At 27.2% G+C, this 25302-nt stretch overlaps 1 protein-coding gene across 1 annotated transcript in view; it reads left to right on the plus strand.

Annotated features, from left to right (window-relative positions):
• Nucleotides 1-859: 859 nt before the first annotated feature.
• The window catches only part of LOC105365451 (E3 ubiquitin-protein ligase RBBP6-like), a 39681-nt gene continuing 15238 nt past the window's right edge, over nucleotides 860-25302 (plus strand). The window contains exons 1-14 of the mRNA XM_011503624.1: nucleotides 860-1196; nucleotides 3003-3188; nucleotides 3306-3540; nucleotides 3619-3858; nucleotides 3993-4159; nucleotides 5148-5543; nucleotides 5772-6006; nucleotides 6189-6417; nucleotides 6926-7289; nucleotides 10848-10886; nucleotides 11890-11956; nucleotides 12717-13007; nucleotides 14055-14183; nucleotides 14833-15297. Of these exons, the coding sequence (XP_011501926.1) occupies nucleotides 3023-3188; nucleotides 3306-3540; nucleotides 3619-3858; nucleotides 3993-4159; nucleotides 5148-5543; nucleotides 5772-6006; nucleotides 6189-6417; nucleotides 6926-7289; nucleotides 10848-10886; nucleotides 11890-11956; nucleotides 12717-13007; nucleotides 14055-14183; nucleotides 14833-15297 (3023 nt within the window). The 5' untranslated portion in view covers nucleotides 860-1196; nucleotides 3003-3022. The remainder of the gene's footprint in view (nucleotides 1197-3002; nucleotides 3189-3305; nucleotides 3541-3618; nucleotides 3859-3992; nucleotides 4160-5147; nucleotides 5544-5771; nucleotides 6007-6188; nucleotides 6418-6925; nucleotides 7290-10847; nucleotides 10887-11889; nucleotides 11957-12716; nucleotides 13008-14054; nucleotides 14184-14832; nucleotides 15298-25302) is intronic.

The following is a 25302-nucleotide window of genomic DNA, read 5'->3' on the forward strand; positions in this document are numbered from 1 at the left end:
ACAGGGATCGGGGAAGGGGGAGGGGAAGAGAGAGAGAGAAAAAGAGAGAGAGGAGCAAGAAATAGAGGTTACCGATCTGCTGGAAATATGCGAACGGCAGCTGTTTGTCCACGAGTTTTTGTTAGAACGGTTATGGCATTTACACACTCCACAGTCTTTGTTAATTGTACAATTCGTCAGTCACTTTTTATTTATTTTTTTTTAAAGGTTGTATGGGACACTCGAGGTTTACGAAATACCGGGACCTTGATAGTATCTGGTAATGAAAGAAAAAACGAGCGAACGTGCGCGGATGAGAAAAGAATTTATTTTCTTCAATTTTATTACCAACCGAGTCATCTATCCATTTACCGTTGATAAAGTAGATCACTAATTTTCGTAGGCTCGTCTACTTACGCGTTTGGGTTTACTTATTTTGTAAATGAAAATGTTAAATAAATGATTAAACTATACATATCATGTTTGCATAATAATAATAAACATATTTTCATGATAATTTTACGTCGTCTTATTGTAAGATATACATGAAAAAATACTGGGAGTACTATATTGAATATTTAATTTCTTAATATTATCAATGCCGTTACAATTCTCGGTCTATAACCTGTTGCAGAAGGTAAGATACTGAAAGTTAAAGCAGACAAATTAACATATATTGCAATTTATCATTCTCTTTTGTTGCAATTACATTATCTCGTACATTGATATGTTATAAAAATGATAAAAATGTACAAGTAACGGTTTTTCCCAATATTAACCTCAAAAATGCCACATTGGCGACGCATCACGGCATTGGCTGCGTCGGCGTCAACCAAAAATTTCCGATACTAACGTCACGACGCCATCTTTTGTAATCTAGTCGAGCGCGTGTACGTGTATCCGCAAGTGTGCGTTGATTGGCTCATCCGCAAAAAAAAGAGACATCGTCGACGAGTTTTCGTTCCTGTCGTGTCCAAGTGCAAAGGTCGTCGCGATAGTCTTTCCCGTTTTTCATCTCATTATTTTCCCGCGGAAAAGTAAACTCAAAAAATACAATCTCATCAGCTTCTCCGAGAGCTTCGAGACTCTCTTTGTCTCTTCTTTTTACGCTCGAGCGCGCACACTTTTCTTAGGATGTGTGTATAATATGCAACGAGGCTTCCGAAGAGAACTTGGAAACATACTCGCTGATGAGCATTTCGAGCCCAATGTGTAACGTGAGTCTCATTCATTTACTGCTGTTCATATTTCTCGCTCGTCTTCTATATTAACTTAAAAGTCGTTAAAATATTAGGCGTGCCTGAAAAATGGTCGACAGATTTTCGAGTCTATTTCTAGTTAACTCATTTTCTGTACAGTCGCTGTGATTTGCTTTCGGATAGTGATTTCTTATATAGTGGTTGTTATGCATTTGGTAATCGTTTCGCGAAAATTAAATTTTAATGTAGCCGAGTACGTAATACTGTTTATATTACAGTACATACAAATTTATAATTAAAAGAAAATAAAAAATAAAATAATTGGAATATTCTGTCGATTGTTAAAATACAACGTAAAATCGTGATTAAACTTAATTTAGTTTTGTAAATGTTGTTTTTATGTGTTTGATAAATCTAAAACATGTATAATGAATAAATTATTGTTCTGTCAAGTTTCATATGTTTTAAATGTTTTTAAACATTTATATATAAATTGAAAGTATGTGTTCATATGTGCAGTTATTATGATGGATAGAAGTATTAAAAGTAAATGTTGTTGATATCTATGTATAAGCATAATACTGCTTTTATATTCGATTTATTGAATATTTATTTTATATAAATATTAGGCCTTGTTGATTTTGCACTCTTATTTGAAACATTTTATAAGATAATTATTACATATAGTACAAGTCAGACCCATACTTTAACTTTAGAATTATGTATTACTGAAAAATACTTTCATCTATAAATCCTATTTATTGTACAAATTTTAATTCTGTTATTCATACATGTATTTATTAGTTTCTTTTTTATATGAAATTTATTTATCTTTAACATTATGCGGAAGGATATTTTTAATAAATTATTTTGTAATTATTATATTAGATTTAAATTTTTGTTTTTGTTTTTATATCTATTAAATTAATAAAAATAATGTATAAAGCTGAATACTAATTCAAATATAGTTCATAAATAAAATATAAAATAATATTTTTTTTCAAATCATCATTATCTATTTAAATTATACCATTGTCCAAATAAATGTTTAAATTTAATTTATAAGAACCATATATATATATCCATTACTTTTAATATTGTCTAGGTAGATATTTTAAGAATCTAAGAGATGTCTAATATTAAATTACGTTGTTTCAAGATCCAAATAATAATCAAACTTATTCCTATTATTTAAAAAAAAATATTTAACGATTTAACGTATTTAATGCAAATCAGTAGCGATTAAAAGTTATAACATATATCGTTTGACTTATATCTTCAAAACATTTCTATTTATTTTCGAAAGATTTGGATTAAAGGAGTGTACTGAATATTAAATCATATTTTTAAAAAAATATATATATATATTTTTTTTTTAATAAATTATTTTGTAAGTAGTATATTAGATCTAAATTTTTTTTTGTTTTTATATCTATTAAATAAATAAGAATAATGTATAAAGCGTAACACTAACACTAAAATATACTTCATATATATATAAATACGTATATATATATATATATATATATATATATATAAATTTTTATCAAACTAAGCTTATAATAACTTGAAAGCAAAACTTACTGAGTGAAATAATAAAGAATTAATATATTATATTGATTCATATGAAATCAGAAATTATGTTAGTAAGTTTATGAAACTTATTGATTATACAATATATCATGGCAATAATTAAATAAAACTTTTATTTTGTAAGATTGACTTATTATTAAATAAAAGATATAAAACTGATAATTGCTTATAAAATTTTACAATACTTATTACAAATCTTATATTTAGTTGTTTCGTTTTTTAAACTTACAGAAAAGCATTGTGAGCCAAATATGTCAGTACATTATAAGTTTAAGTCCACATTGGACTATGATACAGTTTCATTCGATGGGCTACATATTTCTGTAGCTGATTTAAAAAAGGCTATTTTTCATCAAAAACGTATTGGCAAGAATACAGACTTTGATTTGCAAATTACAAATGCTCAAACTAAGGAAGGTAGGAATATAGTGCATATACTATGTAAATTAGATTATGATGAAAGATTATATGAAATAATTATTAAAATAATTGTCCAGTATTTTATAGTATACTCCTTTTCTTTTTCCTCCTTAGATTATACAGATGACAATGCTTTAATTGCTAAGAATACTAGCTTAATTATTGCTAGAGTACCATTGACAGTTCAACAAAAGCGTACTTGGGATAGAACCGAGACACCAGCATTTAGCAATTCCAAAGATGAAAGTAATCTTGGAAGATCTGTTGATCTCACGAGATTAGATGGATCAGAGGAAGATAAAATCCGTGCTATGATGACACAATCAACGCAAGATTATGATCCTTCAAAGTAAATTCCCTTTAAGAAAAATAATTAAATTGACTATAAATAAGCAATACAAATTTAATATTTTTATATTATTTTCAGTTATATGAAAATTCGTGGTTCCAACCAAACTGGTGAAGTGCCTCCAAATTATCGCTGCTATAAATGTCATCAGCCTGGACATTGGATTAAAAATTGTCCACTTGGTATCAATCAAGAGCCTATAGAAATTAAAAAGAGTACTGGTATTCCTAGAAGCTTTATGGTTCCTGTTGAAGGACCATCAGTTCCTGGTGCAATGATGACTCCTGGTGGAACCTATGCTGTACCTGCTATCGATCAGTGAGTAGTAAAAATGGAATCATTAATAGATTAATTACATATTAATAGAATAATTTTCAAAAACAGCAAATAAAATTAATGGTTAAATCTGCAAATACTCGTTTATACTAAATTCAATAATTTATACACTTTAGTCAAGCTTATAAAGAAGGAAAGAAAGAGAAACCTCCTTTTGCCCAAGATCCTGAACCTATTGTTGAAAAGCCTGAAATACCCGAAGATTTGCTTTGTAATATTTGCAAAGATCTTTTGACTGATGCTGTTATGATTCCATGCTGTGGGAATTCGTTTTGTGATGAATGTAAGTAGTAAATAAAGTTCTATTTGAATGCATAAAAATGTATATTTTAAAAATTAATCGTGAAAACTATACTTTTCCAACTAGCTAGATGAGTACAATACAAATATCTTTTAGTAAATAAATGTCTTTAAAATAATTATTTTTCAATAAAATTTTAAGTAAAATAGTAAATAAAATAAATTATTTTTAAAATAAATATCTTTTAGTATATACGCAAATAAAGATATAATAATCATTCAGTATATAGATAAAAAAGAACTTTAATATTAATCATTTAACAATAATATAAATGAAAAATATAGTTCTATAAAATTTTTACTATTTAAAAGCAAATTTTCTAATTATTCTTAAACACTATTTAATTTTTTCTAATAAATGAATTCTATTGTTTAAATATTTTTTAAAAGATTATCTAATATAAATGATAATTTGCAATTGTTTAATTTAATTATGACAATTGCCTTATTAGGTTATATATGTAAATGTATGCATAAAAAAATTTTATGAATATAAATAAATTAAAATAGTGTTAAAATATAAAATCCTAAAATAGAATAATTAATGGTTTTAGCAATTGGTAAAGAATTAAAAAAATAAAATTAATTGTTATTTTGCAGTAAAAGAATATTTTAAAAAACATTTTATTGAACTACATAAATTACTAAATGAAAAATAATTTTGCTTTCATTATAATTTTATAAAGTGTATTTTCAATAATCTTATAAAATTCATTAATACTAAATATAGGAGATTATTTGTATAATAAATTGTTATAGTAATATTTTAAATAATGTTGAAAAAATTCAATATTCTTTACAAATAAGAACTACACTTTATTTAGGAATAAAAATAAAACAACGTCCTTTAGTAAAGATGAGTAAATTATATGTTAACCGGTCATCGATTAAAACAGTATTCTTCAAAAATCATTAACCGCTAAATCCAAGAAATTTATCAAATAACACAACATTGTTTTCACGTGTTTTAGGTATCCGTACATTCTTATTGGAGTCAGAGGAGCACGAGTGTCCGGACTGCAGCGAGAAGGACGTTTCGCCTGAATCACTAATTCCCAATCGATATTTGCGCAATGCTGTGCTCAACTTCAAGAACGAAACAGGTTATGCAAAGCGACCAACATACAAGCCATTGGTGAGCCAAAAAATGACACCAACTCTTGTACTAAGCAACGAACCCTCAATATCAGAAAAGCTGACGGCCTCGCCGACCATGTCGGCAGCGACGCCCACGCAGGCCGGTCCTATATCCGTCACCGGACGCAACTCTAGTCAAGGCGTGACGAGTACCGAAACGGAGGTTAAGGAAGCTGACAAACCTATTGAAAAGGCCTCGCCCTCCTACGAGAAAGCCACATTAACTGCTGGTTCGTGTACATTCTCGAGTTAATTACAAATTTCAAATTAACGTTTATTAGATTTATCTTAGTCAACCCCTATCTAAAAAACAACATTTTCATGAATTTATCACCAAATTATAAATAAATTTCGATTGTTAATAATATTCATATTATTTGAACATTCCAAAGACATGACACAATTATTATTGTTTATTTTATTTTCTACTTTTATTATCTACTTTTATTGCTTAACAGAGTCGGTTATAGAGTCAGACGTACATAGTGATATCGTGACAAAATTGATGACCGATGATGAAACAGAGGTGCCACCACCCCCTGGTACGGAGCCACCTCTATTGTCCAAACGAATATCTGACCAGTCATGGAGAGACAGAGACTCTAGTAATGAACTCAGAGAAGACGACTATTGTAAGGACCGATTTTCCAGAGAAAGACGAAGAAGCTTCAGTAGAGATAACCATAGAGAAAGGTATCGATTATTTAAAATTTTTGTATTAAATGGTCGTATTGTATTAAGCATGCTATTTAATCTGAATACATGTAATAATGTTGATATAGTGTTTACATATATTGAGCACATATGTAGAATAATATACGAATATTATTTTCAAATAAAGAATTATTTTAAAATAATTATACTTATTTTAACAGAAATACGTCGTATCATAGTAGAATGGAAAATAATATAAGACCATCGAGTCGACGAAGGTCACTGTCACCAAGAAATTCACAGCATCCAGACTATCCAATGCACCAAAGTCAGGGCCATAATAAAAACTACCAAGGTCACATGAGCAGTGATAGTCGGTATCATCCACCACCTATGCATTATGATCCCAATTTACGAAGGTCGACGGAGGATAGAGCTGGTACTCCCACTGTAAGTCTACTTTAACTCAAATTTCGTCCCAATCATTAGTTCACAATCATGCTGTTATTTAAATTTAAATATTAAATAGAAAATATATATATCTACATTTAATTTATTTTAAGAAAAATGTTTTATATAATTTTATTCCTTATTGTGCATCTTCATCACTAAAGGTAACTTCCACTGTAAATATTTGATTAATTATTAAAATTAATTACAATTAATTAATTTTAATAATTTAAATAGAAATATTATACTAAATTTAAATATGTATAATTTATTTAAGTATAATAATATTCGTAATCTTGCAAGACAATTTTTTGTAGTTCACGATTAATATAAAATCAAGATTAATTTATTTTATAAATAAATACATTGGCAAACTTAAAATAAAAACGAAATAAAATATAGTCTATTGGTTTAATTGTAAATTTGCCCCTAAATATGCCATTGAATACATTTCGAAAGAGAGAGATATCGAAATAAAATAAATCTGAAGATTCACTTCTCATTTCAGGTCGACGAGCCACACCTCCACGGATCTGGACATGGACAACCGGCCTTGCTTCCATATCCGCCAGGCGAGGATCGCGTACCGCCATCGAGCTACTCTGGGCAGGCACCACCGCCTCAGCCTCCACCACCCGCTGGTCACAATCCACCTCTGTTGCCGGACCCCTACATGGCGCCACCCCGCATGCCCATGTATCCGCCTCATCAACAAGCCCCAGCAAGTCATGGCTATGGACCGCCCCAGCCTCCACTGCCCCAGCGCTATGATAACAGGCCGCCTTATCAACAGCAGCCAGGTTACAGGCCAGCCCAGCCGCCGAGGACCTACAGTGGAGGTCCACCCCGACCCATGCGCGGCATGCATAGTAGTGAGTCCACACGCCATGGCACATCACTTTAAGCCAATCGACTTTTCCGCTCTTGCATCAACCCTCGCTTCTTTTTTATCCTTTTGTTTTTCTTTCTTCTCCTCCTCCTCCTCCTCCTCCTCTTCTCATCACTTTGCTATATCACTATTTCGAGTGTCCTGTAAGTTCTAGTCCTTAAACCAAAATTATTGTATTGAGTATGTCACAGGTGCCAGTCTGATTTTATTGGCCAACCCATTTAATATCGCACCTTGGCCTTCGACTTAACTGTTTAACAACTGAAATTTCGAGCATTCTTGATAATGTGCTAAAAGTCGTGATATTATCGAGAAGGAAGAGATTATTAAAAAAAAAAAGAGAAACGTAAATTACAAGTTCGTATTTTCACAGTATTGGCAGTATCATATTCTCTTTTATATTTGCTTCAGTCTATAATCTTAAGTATTCATCCATAACGCAATAGAGATTAAAACCGTTGACTCTTCGTTTTAAACATAACTGCAAAAAGTGTTTGTTATGGCGAATTAAAAAACAACGTTGAAGAAATTAAAAACTTACATATAAAGAATCTTCATATAATCAATCATAAGACAAGATTATGACATATGATTAGCGTCTTGCAAATAATATTAAATAAGAAATTATTTAAGAATGTCTTAATTAATTAATTTTTTAATCAAATAGTACATTATTAGATTATTATATAATTACAAAAGCCTATATGCTAGTAAGCTTACAAATTTAATTTATAGAAAATACAAACTTCAATTTTTGAAATTAATACATAAACTGTTTGAATTATATGGAAATTATAAATCTGTATACATTTTACTTAGTTATCTACTAAGTAGCCAATATCTAATATTGGTTATTATTTTAATAGTTTTTATTAAATAAAATAATCATAAATAAATTTTTACTTACACAGTTCTACTATTCTTGCTGTGAATAACTTGTAACGTATTAACAGTTAAAATTAAGAAATTGTCAAGAAACACGCGCTCTTTTTTTTTTAATTATAATGATATATATTATTTTATAATTACTAAACATTTATTTCAACAAGAAAGGAGAAAATATAAATATTAAATTTATTTAAAATAAATTCTAAGTACTTTGCTATCAAATTAAAATTTTTAGCTCTTTCCCATGAAGAATAAAGTAATAAAAAATATCCAGAAAATATTTTCATTTAAAATTAGACGTTAATAAAAAGAAAACTGGTACTTGTAGCATATAATTACTTTTTCATTTTGTAGTTATAATCGATTTAGAATTTTTATGATTTCAATTTTAATTTTGTAAATATAGAGTTTTAAATAATAATATATGAAAATTCAAATATTTAAAGAATGTTAGAACATTTTCAATTAGTTACTTAACGTTCAATTAGTTATTTAGATTATTTCAAGTTCATTAAACTTTAACGAATTCAATATATCATACAAAAAAATAAGTACAAGGAAAATTCATCAATGATAGTTTTACAATATTTTAATTTCAGATAAAATACAAAATATTGCACAAAAGCCATATATTTATTTTTATTTTATTTTTCGTTTAAACTAATTTATATTTTAAATTTTAATAATATTATTTAATACATCTTTAATACATATTTAATACATATTTAATGCATATTTAATCTTCCTTGGAGTATTTCATTATTAAATTATGTACATTTAAGATAAGATATAGACTTACAAAAACAAGAAATTAGGTTATTTCTTTATTTTAATAAATAATAAATTTAAATAAACATCGAATACTAAAAAAATGTTTAACTTATATATATATATTGAAAAATCAATACCATGGTTTATTGCTTTTGAACAATTAATTAAGAACTATAATTTAAATTTCTATTATTGTGACGTTAAGATTTTTATTTATATATAAAATAAAAAATAATGGCAGTTGATAATTGAATTATATTATTGATTTCTAAATTTTTCATTGCGTAGACTTGCTTTAAACTTAAGATTAAAATAAAAATTAAAGGCCCGTTTAATGTTCGAAATTTCCTTGAAAAAGATATAAATAATGTATTCATAATTTTGATAAGAATACGCATGATAAGAGACATTATTATTAGAAAATGAATATTTTGAAGAGTCATTTCTAGTTAATACTAAAAAAATTGGATGTTTAACTTTATTTATGTCATGAAATAATAGCAATTTAAAGCTAATTTTTGAAGCAACTTATTTAATAATAGCAGATCAAATATTACAAAAATAGAATATTTAAAAAAATTACTCTATGTTGATTTTATTTTTCTTCTTAATTTTTAAGCAGTATTTAAGAGCATATTTAACAAAAGTACATTATATAAAAATTAAACTATTTGTTTCAACTATCTTAATAACTGGATTGTTTTTTATCGTAGATTTCAATGATCATAGATAATGTTTTCAAGTATTTTACTAGCTAATTGTAAAAATATCATTTTATTTATTTTTTAGTTTCTGTATTTATTATTTTATAGAAATATAGTAAATATTTCAAAATTTTTATATAAATAGATCAGATGCTTTTACAAATATGACTGGATATGACCCTTCAGAAGAATTTTTTCTTTAATTTTTGTTTGCCTGCCTTCGCCAATCTACACTCAGAAAAATAGATAATTTAGTAATATTTACCAAGAACTATATTATTATAATGGTAATAACTGAATACTTTATTAATAAAAAACATATTACAAATACTTACATAGTGTATAATTTTCTTAGTGTAGAATTTGGAATGCACAATCAATTAAATGATTATCAAGGAAAACTCATAATCTTTTACTTATGATACAATATTAAAAAAATAATAAACTATGGTTTATTAGCAATTTATTTCAAAGATAAATTTCATAATTTCAATTTCCTGTACTTTATGAGCATACAAATTTGACAAATATATCTATTACTTTACGTTTTTATTTTATTACAAACAAAATAATTTAGCTAAGTCTTACTAAAATTAAAATATAATTACATGTTCAACAATGAACTTTAACTGACTGAAATTGCTTGTTGAAACACAATGTATTATTTGAAAAATGTAACATTTTTTTTATTAATTATCAATTAACAATTTAAACACATTTGAAATGGATAAGTATAAATATTTACAATTTTAATCCTTGGTAACCATACAATTCGAAAGGTGAACCGAAAAGCGAAAAAATAAGCTAAAAACATTTAATAAATAGTATTGAGATTAATAAAATTAATTTTGTATAAACTTTAAAGTACGCAAAACAGAAAATAGCCCATTGTATTTACATGTAGATAAAAATTGTATAAAAATGGTAAATTACAATTAAGGTTACTATTTTATTGACTTGTCGGTTGACCTATTATTTATTATATTATGAAGTATTAACTGTACAGTTTGAGTAAAAATTAAATTTTTTTTTTTGCTTTTTATTTGCAAACTTGGACTTGTAGTATTTATGTTCAATTATTTTATGAAAATAGTTTAAATCGATTAAAGATATTCACTTTTCAAATTTTAAATATTAACGAGTGTTTTTTTTTCCATTTTTTTACACATGATGAACAGGGTACAGGTCACAGATTCGAAGCAAATGGGATTTACAAGGTTTTTATTTCTATAAAATTATATTTTTGTAATTTGAATTAAAAAATGTTTTTAAAAATATGTTTTTACTGCACACAAGGTTTTTCATGTGAAATAAAATAGAGACATTATGTTTCTTTATATTTTTTTGTTCGGAACTTAACTTAAAATTGAAATTATAATTTAAAATATCATAAGAATTTTATATTTAAATTAATTTAAAATATCTCCCTTGTGTGTTAATGCAGAAAAATTAATTAAAATTGAATGAATAATAAAATGAAAATGGTATTGATAATTGACAAATAAAGCACTCGAAAGATAATGCGTTTAAAAGACATTCGATATTTTGAAAATTGATAAGAACTGTAAGTCCTTAAATAAATAATTTGTGTGAGTGCGTATTTGCGTGTGTACGTTTGTATATGTATGTGTATATGTATATATATATATATATAAATAAAGAGCCGAATGATAACGATGGTGGTAGATCCTGTAATTAAAATGATTGATCAATTTTCGAAATGTCGAAATAATTGTTTTACTCTAGCTGTACAGCTTAAATTGTGTTTCTGAATATCAAAAATTGAACATATTTGTCACTTTAAAATATGATGAACAACAACAAAAAATAAACAAAAAAAAACAATAAAAATCTGAAGCAGCTACTAACTGTATCTATACTGTAACAATAACTAAGTAAATTTGCTTCTTGTACATATAAAGTCTATGTTAACATTTTTATTTGATAAACATTTATTACTTCGACTATAACAAATGTAATGTTTGTACATAATATATTTACATTATTTATAAAGGATAACTGTATTTAGAGAAGTGCAATAGAAAAATTGTATATATAAAAACTAATTCTGTTTTCTAAAATAAATAATAATTTACAAAATGACTTTCTGCAATTTAAAACCAAAAAATTTTTAAAAATAATTTTTAAATGGTAAATCAGTCGTTACATTAAATGTGAACCATTAAGACGCATTTTCTGAGATATAATTTGTATTTACAGTGAGCTATAGAGGGATGCAACCTCCTCCTCCAGGAATGGGTCGAAATCTGCACAATGGAACACCTGGGTAAGTAAAACATTTACCTCACATTTATACAAATAAATGCGCTTGTTTGTGTGAGTGCGTGAATTTACATATGTGCTACAGGTGACAAAAACACATTTGTTATATTTTTATTGCTGATATTTTATAATAACTTTACTAATATTTCATATTAAAAATCTGTTAAAAAAATAATAATGTATCTTTAAAGAAATATAATTATAAATTATTTATGTAGAAATATCCAAGATCATAAACCTAACAAGTTATTAAATTTGTAGCATTATATATTACCAAACATCTTGTTTTATTTGACATTTTGCGCAATACAATACAACGATGAATAATCCCTTAGTTTAAACGTTGGAATCAATATTCATAATTATGCTTTATTTAATCAATAAAAAATTAATATATTTTTATTAATATAAAATTTATATTTGAAAGTATACGAAATATTCGGTAGAAGAATATTGATTATATATTTGCAATAATCATATGTTGAATATGATTATTAATTATAAATTTCAAAATAACTTAAAAAATTTACTTTAAGAATCTTTAAGTGATCATAATAAGACAAATGTTATAAAATATCCTTAAACAGTATGTATAGTGTCGTAAAATATTTATTTTTATGATTGATTGCATTTTACAATTAAAACTAAATATTTGCTAATTAAAACGATTACTCCAACAGTCCAAGTCATAATATACTCCTTACACCAATATGGAGCGCCATTATTACTGACGCAATTAACGATTCTAATATTTTTCATGGCAGTGTAATCGACGACCCATTGGAAGCCTTTCAGAGGATGCTAAGGGAAAAGGACGAACGTGATCGTCGAATGGGCAAGCACCGGAGGCGCACAAGGTCTCGATCACGGTCGCGCAGCTATTCGCGCTCCCGTTCCCGGTCGTTCGGTAGACGGGGCTCACCTTCACGCCCTAGTAGGTCACGCTCGCCGCCCTCCAAGAGGCGAGCCTCGAGATCGCCCTTGCTTTCTCATAGGGCCAGGAGCCGCACGCCCAAGAAGAGACGATCAAGGAGTGGAAGCTTCTCTATTAGCAGGTGAGAGCGGCTTGATTTACCCACGAATTGATACATTCTCATTATTATCAGCAACTGATAGGTGAACTCTGAGCCTTTTTACGAGGATGTTCACGTCGATTTTTTTATGCGATGTAGTTGATATGTCGAGTCGTGAAATAGTTTTCAGTAAACGTTGAACATTACTTCGGTGACTTCTATGACTAATCGATAAATTAGCTGAAACCTATGGCTGTCACACCGGACCTACTGTATTATTAAAATTATATTAAAAATTGTATAATAAGAGTGTAATTTTACTTAACGGACTATTTTATAATTAAGAGCAGTCAATATGAAATTTAAGTCCTATAGTGTAAAATGTGCTAATTGCTGACAAATAGTCTCATGTTGCATGCAATGTACATCGTGGAATACGTGTGTTAATTTCGGTAATACAGGGTACATTAGATCAAACACTATGTGCTTTGTAAAATTAACGACTGAAAATTGCAACAAATGTAATAAATGACATTTAAATGAGTAAAAGCTTAAATTTAATAATTTTGAGAGAAATTGGCTTTTCAAATATAATAAAAATAATTTTGAACCAAAAAATAATATATAATAAATAAACTATAATTGCAGCTAAACAGTTATTTATTATTCGGTTAAAACATATGTTTTAAAAAGTAAAAATAAAAGCTTCCTGAATATTAACGTAACAATTTATTAGATTAGTGACTGTAATTAAATATTTGATTCTTCGTTAATTTCATTTAAACTATTTTAAATAAATTTTAAAATTCATTTAAAATATTTAAACATTGATTCAGTATTCTTATATTATAATAAAGAAAAAATGAAAGTTTTCTATCGTATAGTTTGTAATTGACACGTTCAAAATATTGTATGAAAAACAAATACGTCTGAATTAATGAAAACAAGACAATAATGTTCTTAAATAGGATTGCAAATTATGATACAGACAAAAGCATGTTCACTTGCCTTTGTTTAATTATCTTAAATCGAAGTGGTTGAAAATGTATTTAAAAAATTATTCGTTTAACCATATTTTAATATTTTTAGATCACGATCGTACTCTCGTAGTCAATCACCGAGAGGATCTCTTCCACGCGAAAGAGATCGCGATCGAAAGGGCAAACGAGTCCGGGATGCACCAGCTCCTTATAGATCACCACCACGATCGCCTCCGAGGTACGTTACCAAAAGCTTGATAATATTATTTTATTCAAACTTCTCCTTTTCTTTATTATTTTGTACCTATCAGTTAGTGGATGATATAGTAAAATTAATTATATATATTTAAGACCAAACCATCGAGTAATCAAAGCACATAAGCGACGAGCAATGTTGTTCACGTTATTAAGACACATTATTCAATAAATAATATTTGTATATTTACGTACCTTTAATAATAAGCGATATTTTTCCTCTTTCTTTTTTTAAAAATCATTTTAAATTTTATTATAACCGCGACAACTATAACAAAAGCAGATGTTTTTCGAGAATTTTATTATAATCATCCAGATGTATATTTATAATCGTATATATATAATCGTAGGTTAAAAAAAACGTCGAGGCACAAATATATGCTATTGTAACGAGTCGCTTTTGCATTATCAGTATAGCGTGTAGTCAAAAGATAAATTTAATCGTCCGTTAACTATTCTAATAGCGCGAATGTTTGACTTTGACTTTAATGTATTTACGTATTCCGCAGTACAAAACTAAACCAAAACGATGAAATATCGAACTTATAGTTGAACTTATCTCTCACTTATTCCACAACTCACTTACTGTCCCAAACATAACCTCAAACGTTTCATCATAGCATTGGATGTAGTTTCAGGTATCACAAGGAGCGCGATCGAGAACGAGAACGACCACGGTCCCGTGAACCCTACGGCAGCTATTACGGGGACTCGACAGCCCCGGCTTCCATTGCCCCCCACGACTATCCGCCCCGGAGCGAACGACCATCGCGTTACTCCAGCCGGGGCCCGGTCGGGCAGCAGCAACAGCAACAACAGCAACAACAGCAACAGCAGCAGCAACAGCAACAATCCGGGTCTGGCCCCGCGTCCGGACACCAGCATCAGTCCTTGCAGCAGCCGCCCAGCATCTCGTCCGCGTCGTCGTCCGCGTCGTCGCTGCTGCCACCACCTCTGCCCGGCCTCATGGTCGGTTCCGCGGGGCCCCAAGTGCCGACCTCTCAGCAGCCGCTGGCTTCGGCCGGCCCTCAGACCCAGATACCGAGACACCATCTACCCCCACTGGACAGGAAAGACTATTATGATTCCTATAACAGGTATTTTCGCCACAATAGTACTTTCATTCGTGTAAGCGCGGAGAGCGCGCGCCGAGCCCCGTGTGCGGCCTAATGCGGCCTTATTATTACTTAAACGCAGCAATACAATGCACGCAATATAAACACACGCACACAAATATACACAGAAAGAGAGAAAGATATATTTTAACATATATATAATGAACAATTACGACACATCTACACGTGTCATTTTATCGGGTGCAGGAGAGCACGGATCGTAGATGAGCTGCTCGGGGAACGAAAGGGCGTCTTTTTTTTTTTTTTTTTTTTAAAGAAAACGTACATACTTGTATTTATTGATATAAGAGCTAAAGTGCATCAAGACTCATGTTTTGCTTTTTCAAGTAAGTAACCCAACCAATGCCGATTATCTATAGTCAGCAAAAAACACGCAAAGCAGACGCGTGAGGAGTCATTTTAATCTCCCTGCCCCTTTCCGCACATACACACTGTTCGATCAGATGAATTATCATTATCGTACAATACTTATTTGAATCAGATAAATATATTATGTATAATTAATTAAACCTGAGTCAAAAAATTGTCAGCCTTAGAATAAGTTAATATTTATTAATCGAAATTAACTATTTAATAAAATTTTTATAATATTAAAAATATAAAATAAAATAGTGCACATTGGTATTTGAGTAAAAATATAGTACTGAATTTCATTACTATTATTATTGTCAATATAATTATTTCTATATTTGAATATATACTTCTACCAAATAAATGAATTCACGATTATTGCAGTTCGAGTGTAAATTTTTGAAGTTGCATTTTGTGTAATATTTGTTCTTCAAGATTCATCTACGATCCAGTTAGGCACCATAAACTTAATAATTTGTTTTTGCAAATAACAATTAAAAAATAAATAAATTTAAATGGCGCGTTGAAATTGATAAAATTGCGCCAAATAGCCACTCATACATACATACAAAAGCTGATATGCACGCGCACACGTATGTATATATATATATATATATATATATATATATATATATATATATATATATGTATATATGTATATATGTATATATGCACAGATGTGTGTGTATATGTTCACGCGCGCACGCGTGTATGTATGTATATTATATAGTATTAAGTTACTAATATAACAGGTGTACAAGTGCCGATAATAAAAAGAAATTGGCAACGATAAACTTGTATAATTTTTTCGAAGTGTTTAGATTTTATTGTTACGTACTCTTTTGCAAAACGTTTATTAAGAATTTATAACAATTGAAGACAAATAGATGTGTATATCTCATGCATCATATATAAAATATGTGTATATATTCAAACAAACAAACAAAAAAAGATATATATATATATATATATATAAATATAAATATATTCTGTGATATTCTTAATAGCGTGATAATTGACGTCAAGCTGAACCACAGAATTTCTCTAAATGATATTATTTTTTAAATAATTTATATAGATTTATTTTTTAAGTACATAATTAAATATATTTTTTTTTAAATCATCTTTAAAAAATTATTATCGTATTTTTACGTTAATGTTATATAACTTCATAGATAATGTCTTTGAAGACAAACGTTTGTTTTTATGCTAGAATATTTTGCTATAAGAGCAAGATAAAAAAATTAAATAATAACAAAATTTATTGGCTATTTTACCATTTTACAACATTCATTACTTATCACACAATAGGCTAATTTATTTATTATAGAAAATCTTCAGCAAAAACAATTGATTTATTATTATTGAAAATTTTTCTAATTCTTTTGGCACTGACAAAAATATAATAATAAATTTTAGAGAAGTTCTGTTAGCTAAATGTCAAAGAAAATACTTCCAATGTAGTAAAATAACAACGACAATATTGAAACTGTTCCTTCTAATGTATTTATGCGTGTATGGAAGACAAGAAAAAAAAAATCAAAAGAAAACCTTAATTTTAATGTAACGCTTATTAGCTTTAACAAATAATTTTTTAACAATCGGCGAACGCAAATATCGCTGTCTCTTAAGAAAGGGACGAATTATTGTTTTACACAAAAATAATATACACACGAACAAATTTTTATACCCGAAGAAAGGAGAAACCAAGAAAGAAAGGAAATGGATAGAATATCCAAGAGATTGTGAGATTGAACTGAATTGTCATGTATCTTAATATAAGTATCCAGTACCTGTATTGGTACCAAATCCATACATATACATATACATATATTGATATTACATTTTTTGCTTTTATTTATAAGTTTAATCGTGATATTTGTTCATTGTATTTAATATTATCATAAGAAAAATGGATGATAATAAGTAAATATTTTACCAACAGAAATAATGTTGGTGTGTTTTTTTAAATGTTAATAATTTATTGATAAATTTTTTTCTCTATTAAATAAAATAAGCACGTACCCGGTAAATTCTTTAAGTCTTAAGGATAATTGTTCTATAAATATTGATTATAACTCAAAATAGAAAAGTAATTTGAAAAATTAGTTGTAATTAAAAACAGTAATTTAACATTTTTATATACATATATTATCAGTATTACTAAATTTGATATATTTCGTTTGCTATATACTTAGTAAAGACAAATTTGTAAAAATGTAGAGTAGACTTATTTAGGTCTTCGATTGATTCATCCAAATAAGAGGATCTGATCACAGGTAAGCAAAATAAAATTGCTTATTTCTACTTATAGGAACGTAATTGATTAGAAGAAAGATCGAAATGTTTATAATATTACTATGATTGTTAATTATTAAATAAAATTTTTGTAGATTTTTATAAATATTATTTCTTAGAATATTATATGATAGTGCTTAGTTTTTAATATTATATAAAATAGAGAATTTCATAAAGCAATAAAGCAATGTCATTATTATACAGCAAAATAATTAACTTTTATATATATTATAATTCGTTATTATTTCTTTTCCATGCGATTTTCTTTTACCATAAGGCAATATAATGCTTATTCCATATTTACAAATTTTTATTTTTAAAAATCAATCGATTAAATATTTAAGAGTATGGAGTATCAAGGAAAAGCAATATACGTATATTATGTTTTTAAAATTATTTCTTTTAATAGTACTTTTTTTTATTTTCTCATTTGTTTTCGAACTTCAAAATACTTTTATCTTTTAGTATTTTAAGTTTAATTTTATATTTATAAGGATATATTATTATTTGACATGTATGGTTTTTCCATAATATATTTTAATGTATTTATTGACTAATTCACTATATATTAAATATATGGTGCATATGTTCTTACCTATAGGACTAAGGAAATGATTAATCCTTTATACTTAAATGGTACGCACTCTGCCCATTACTATTTTACGACCATAAATGAGATCAGAGCTTTTAAATATTCTCTACGTTGTATATTACTGAGCACTAGTTATTTTAACTAGTCAATGAGAGTATTTTCATAAAAAATATAAGTACTCATATATCGTGCTATGATTAGAAAAAAAACTATGCAAATTTGCACCTATACAAAAAATTCAAATAGAATTTAAAAAATGTATTTGTGTAGCTTCGAATCTAACATTTACCACTTTAAAAAGATGTGCTGTCGAATTTAAATAGAATCGTATTGATCGATGGTAGCTTTTAAAAGTAAAACAATAATCATTCATAGTATCGTTAAAAATCATCAAATACTTCTAACGACGAGATGCATAAGATATCATGAGCATATTAAATAAATACAAAGAATATTGCCATAAATTAACTGAAGAAGTGCGTAGTCATAAATTAAAACGGATACCACTTATAATTCAAAATGTATCCCTGTACATATTTCAAAAGATTCAAAAGAAACTAATTCTATTTAACGAATTAAATTGTTTTTGTACTAATTTATATCTACTCTTAGTTTTGAATTATCGTTACTTACACCATTGAAAGAAAAAAAAATCAAAATCTATTAGAATGTATTTATCAGAAAGATAATTGGCTACTACTTTTCGTAAGCCTTAACAACATTTTCTTCAATATTAAAAATAAATAGTTAAAATAATTAAAAAATCGATTAAAGAAAAAAAAATGGATCTATCAAAATGATCATTTTATACTTCGTACATCAAAACTCGTAAATTGTAATTTAAATTACGTTAGTTGAAATTAGCAACCCTTCTTATTTACTCAATTTCTTATTCCCAATTAAAACAAAAGTACAGCAAATACAGTTGTATGATCAGAAAGTAGTGATTTTATAAATTAATATGTCAACTATTATTTGATGGTTTAAAGAAATTAGAGCATGCATAAGAATTCATAGAAGTATTATTTAAAAATTGAAAAATGTTAAAACTTACAGTTAAATTTGATAGAAAAAGATCAAATGTCACATCAAAATTGTTAGAGTTCGTAGGTAAAATATAAAAATAAGCGGAATATATAAAAAAAAATGTTGGTTCTCTGCAATCTTTTTTGTGTCGGTTCCTTTTTGAAGTTTCCCAATTATTAATCTACAAACGTAACTGTTTTTTGAGCGAGTTTCTTCTCAGTTTATTCATATAAATTTGGACAATACTGTCTTCAGTTATAATTAATTCAAGTAAACACAACACAAGTGTAACCATGTACAAGTTCATTGTGACTTACTAGTAGCTGATTTCACAAGTAATTGGCATTGAATGATGACTACTTTTCGGCTGCGATCCACATAGTATAAGAAAATAGGTCCCGTATCTGTACGTCATTAATTTTCAACGGCGATTTTACTGACAATTTTCTCAAATTCATTAAATTATTCTAATGAATGTATACATTCTCTTTTAAATGTAAAAGCGCAGATAATGTAGATGCCTATATTGCTTTCCAGCAAAAATAATTTTTAATGTATTATAATAAATACCATTTTTATAATTAATTGTTAAGAAAATATTAAAATGTTCAAATTTAACATGTATTGTTAATTCTTGTGAACAGATGAAAAAACGAAGTAATCAAAATATATATTATCAGATTTACAATCTACAGTTTATTAATATAATAAATATGTAGTGGTTAATCACAATACTTGATGAGTTTCATAATGAAGGATTAGATTTACATAGTTACAATTGCAATTAAAATAAAGCTAAATCCTCGTGATTTTAAAAATATTTTGTGTGATTTTGAAACTACGCTAGACTCAGTCTGTATTTAAGATTCAAAATGTACTTTACAAAATGGTTCAAATGATTTGAATAACTTACTACGCATGTCAATTCTATTTATGCGTGAAAGAAGTAATGGGACATTTAGATGGGAATTTACATACGCATGGTGGTAGTTGTTACACGTTTGTTCACTTACTGAATCGGAGGCGAGCGGCTGGAGTTCAAAGCTGGCATCATCATCTTTTTGAATGTGTCACTCCGTTTAGTCATACAATGGCATTTTTCAAAAATGTTCTTTAGCTAAAAATATTCCCTTTCAACATCATTGGAAACTTTCCCATCGTTACTGAATCCATGAAAATTTGACTTTATTTGTCTAGGTTTGTCTAAAAAATAATTAAAAAGTTGATAATAAGCAATGTATAAATATATTGTTAGGTATTTATAAAAAGATTTGTTTTAATACAAATTTAATATTAAATATTTCACGATCGTTTATACAATAACGATGTTGACTGAATTGATAATATTGTACAGTATAGATAATCTTGTTAAAAATTTGCAGTTTAAACATTTATCATATTAAAAAATATTGTTTTTATATGAAATGAATATAAATTCTTCTATGCTATTTATAAGCATAATTTCTATGCTAGACAACCTCACAAAACAATTTTTATACATATAATACTTTCTCTTATGCATTTGAAAAGCGAAGTATTCTGGGCATCTTGTGTTAAAATATTTTATAATTTTTTGAAGTTCTGCATGTGAAAATAATGTAATATTAAAAATACACTTAATTATGAGATGTTCCGTATATGCCTTTTAATCCTAAATAATATGGATTTATTGAAATTATTAATGGCCAAACTCATTTTTAATTACAATATATGGAATAAAGAATACAAAATTGATTAACGATTATTATATTTAACATGTAAATAATAATTTTTTTAAAAACTAGTACTTTTAACAGTTTAAGAAAGTCACTTATTGTTCAAGATATTGGCAACAAAATACTTTTTAAAAACAAGATAACCTTATCTTAAAGTTAATGTATTTTTTTGAAATATTTATATTTAATAATAAAATACAGTAAATTATATTCTTTTTAAATTTGAAATATTTCAGCTTAATAATATATTATAAATAACTAAGTATTTGTTAATATTCGACATTTTACAATACATATGCTTTTAGTTAGTTTTACGACCTTATAATTGAAGACGTTGCATCAAATAAAGTTATTTTCAATTTTATAAATCAGTTAGAATGAATTTAATACAAAATTTACGTGGGTGTGTCGTACATAAATACATTATATAATGAAAAACAAAAGTCTGTCTGAAAAGATACATAACCTCATACATATACTACATATATGTTTTATCAATGTCAACAAAGAGCATGAAAATTATGAAACAAATACAGTTTAAGATTTAAATATGAAAAAATTTAAATGCATTTTCGGAATAAATGTATGAATAACTCAGATATCTATCTTTTTTTGATATTTTTATTACATTATAGAGGACGGAGTGTGCAATATTACTATATCATAATGTTTATTTATTTACAGACAATAATATAGATACACGAAGATCAATGTGAAATATCTTTTTTTTTAATTTTCTTAGCAGCTTCATTCGTATATAAAGACTTGGAGTATGTATGTTTTAGTTTTAATTTCAATGAAACATGATTGAGATAAAAAACCAAATTAATTTGAATCACGGGTAGATATCACCTAATTCTAATCCTCATTTATTATTAATTTATAGTATTTTATTATTTAGCAATGCTAAGAAACGGGTATATTATTGAAAATGATCTATTTGAAATAGCTATGTAATATCAATCATACTTATTTTATATTTTTTTACAATTTAAATTAATATCCTTTATTTTATGGTCAATATAAATTGTTACTTATTCTCATAAGTCTATTGGTCTATATGTCACAATGTACGTGTGTATTAGATGAAAATGTAAAATATTTTCTGTGAATCAACCTTGATAGATATATTCTTTGGAGGATTGGTGTTTCGTAATATTTAAATAATCGACTAAACAGAAAAACGATATTACAGAATTTATTGTATCATATCACAAATGCATCTAATGTACTCACGATCTTAAAAATCATACAGCGTAGCAAAAAGAAAAGATCTCGTTCAATAAATTCTCAACTCGTTATTAAATGTTCTAATAAATATTTTCAAAAATAGATTAAATTTGATATCGCAGAACATATTTTCGTCGAGTGAATAAATAATTTTTCAAGACAATCACTATACTAAATAAATTTTATTTGTAATCCAATAAAGCTGCGTTTTATCTTTTTCTGTCCTCAACTTTTTCAATTACCAAACATATAATAAAACGGAATTTAAACGTTTCCATTTCCATTTCGTTTATAAATATTCATTTTTCTCAAGAACAGTTCTCCTTGCCCTTCTTAAATATCTCGGAATTTTTTGTAAACTAGTCAATTTAGTTAATAATTCCTCCCGCTTTTTTGGGTCTAATTTAATTTTTATATTCCCACATCAATATATTTTGCTTGAGCATCTTGATGGTCGACTATATTAATGAATAAACATATAAAATAATCTTGATTTACATTCTGAATGGAAATAAAAAAATTTTATTACATAATGATTCATTACTCTCACCCGTATTGATTGCTAAATTTTTAAGCGTATTTTTTTTTTAGCATATTTTGCCTCATATTTTGAGTCAGTGTTTCTATTTATTTATTAAATATTTATGTCGTTATTTTTCTAATTAGTATTTTTTATAAAGATAAATAAATTTTTTCGTATTGCTTTTGTTAGCCAATCTTAACTTTATTTCTTTTCCTTTTTCTAATTTTAACCGTACTTTTCCTATTTAATTAATGTATCTTTATAATTGCATAATCTTAGCATCCTTCTCAATTAATTGAATTAGATATATTACAATAAAAAGCATATATATATATATATATATATTAAAGATGATCCCTGCATATACATATTTGAAATATATACATTCTTAAAAGATTTAAAATTTAAAATTTAAATATTCACATATATATGTAATAATATTTATAGAGTATTTATATAAGATATTATTGAAATTGGGAATATTTAATAACATTTTATACTGTCCGTTTTCTCGAGCATATACTGTTTCCACCCCTAAATGCAATATAAATATTGTACGAATATTTTTAATAAGATTAAAATATATAGATAATAAAATTCGTTGGTTATGTAAAACCGTGAACTTGACGATGTTGTTTCCATCGTTATTTCTTGTGTGTCTTAATCCAGTAGAGTTCCTAATAAAATTTAGCTTATTGATCCAATAAAAAGGGACTATCCCCAAAAGATTATAAAGAGTTTCTTAATTGAACTCATTTATCTATCTTGTACATATTTGGCGAAAACTGGGATATACCATCGACGTACTTTTACTTTATCTCGCTATTTTTATTTCTTTGAATATTAAGAAAATAAGCGCGAAAATTACGCAATTATTAAAACTTGTGAATACCCTCAAATTATTTAATAATGAAAGATTTTTATTATTAATTCGGAGTATTCTTGATATCAGTTTTCAATAATTTATTCGATAAGTAAGTACATATTAAAATAAAGAAACTGAGTAAATTATAAGATTTAATGTTATAATCTTTATTATTAACAATGATAAAAAAAATAACTGCTACTAAGTGAGAAAAAGCTTATTATAGCGTATTAATAAGATTGTAAAAAAAAATTGAAATGTTAGATTATAAGTGCTAAACATATTTAATACATCTTTGCAACAAATTCTTATTAATTACTATTAAGATATTCATAATATCTAGCATGTATGATAAAACATGTTTTTCTTGAATAAATTCTCAAATATAAGTAAGATTCGAAAGACTTTATTTGCAACAAAAAAACACCTTAAATAAAGTGCTAAATAGCTCATTCATATGTATTATTGTCTTCTGTAATGTTTAGAGCTTCCTTCGTAATTGTTATCAAAGGAATTAATATAATCTATTGTTATATAGATGATGTTTGCCATACCAGTTGACCTGTCTTCTCGATTCCTCTCCGCATATTCTGTCACTTTTTACAAATATTAGAAATATGTAGAGATTTAGCTTTTACGTGATTATAGTGGCTGTGCAGCTGATAAATGGCTCCACTATAAATTTAAAATTTGAGGTGTAATTCATCTTGGACCAGACAATCTTATATCGTTGCTGATTGTAACCGATTGGACCGACATATACATCATCTGCCTTCACCAGAGGTAAAATAAAATATTCGTTAAAAAGCAGCGACGCAAGTTATTCGATGTTGTGGTCCGACGAAATGGATTAATTTAAAAATTGCGGATCTGTTTGAGCAAGAGTTTAGAAATTCATTTAAAGCACGTGATTGCAGGTTTCTAGTCAACTGTCACCAACACAACAACGAAATCAATAACTCTACTAATCGTATACAATTAACGAGATACATTTGTTTTACATGAGCAACTTCGATCGCTTGGTATCTTCGAGAATATAGTTTTTATTGTTCGCTCGTTTTTATAATAAATTGCCTTTAACTAATCTAATATTATTTTTACTAAAAAATCTATCATTGTGGAATCAAGTTTTATTTTCATGACATTTTTTAATATAACATTTTTAATGATTTATAAAATATTTTGTTTAGAATACAATCAGATAAGCGTTTGAAGTTATGTGACAGAATAAATAATAATTCATTATTTAGAACTTGGCCAATAGATCAAATTATATTGGCATAATCCGTCAACCCAGATACCTGCATATCCGAGAGTCGTGAGGTTCAATTATCTTGAATTTAAATTGGATAAAGATTCGTTATCT

The sequence above is a fragment of the Ceratosolen solmsi genome, unplaced genomic scaffold (genome assembly GCF_000503995.2).
Source record: "Ceratosolen solmsi marchali unplaced genomic scaffold, CerSol_1.0 scaffold10, whole genome shotgun sequence".
In the NCBI taxonomy this organism is placed as follows: Eukaryota; Metazoa; Arthropoda; class Insecta; order Hymenoptera; family Agaonidae; genus Ceratosolen; species Ceratosolen solmsi.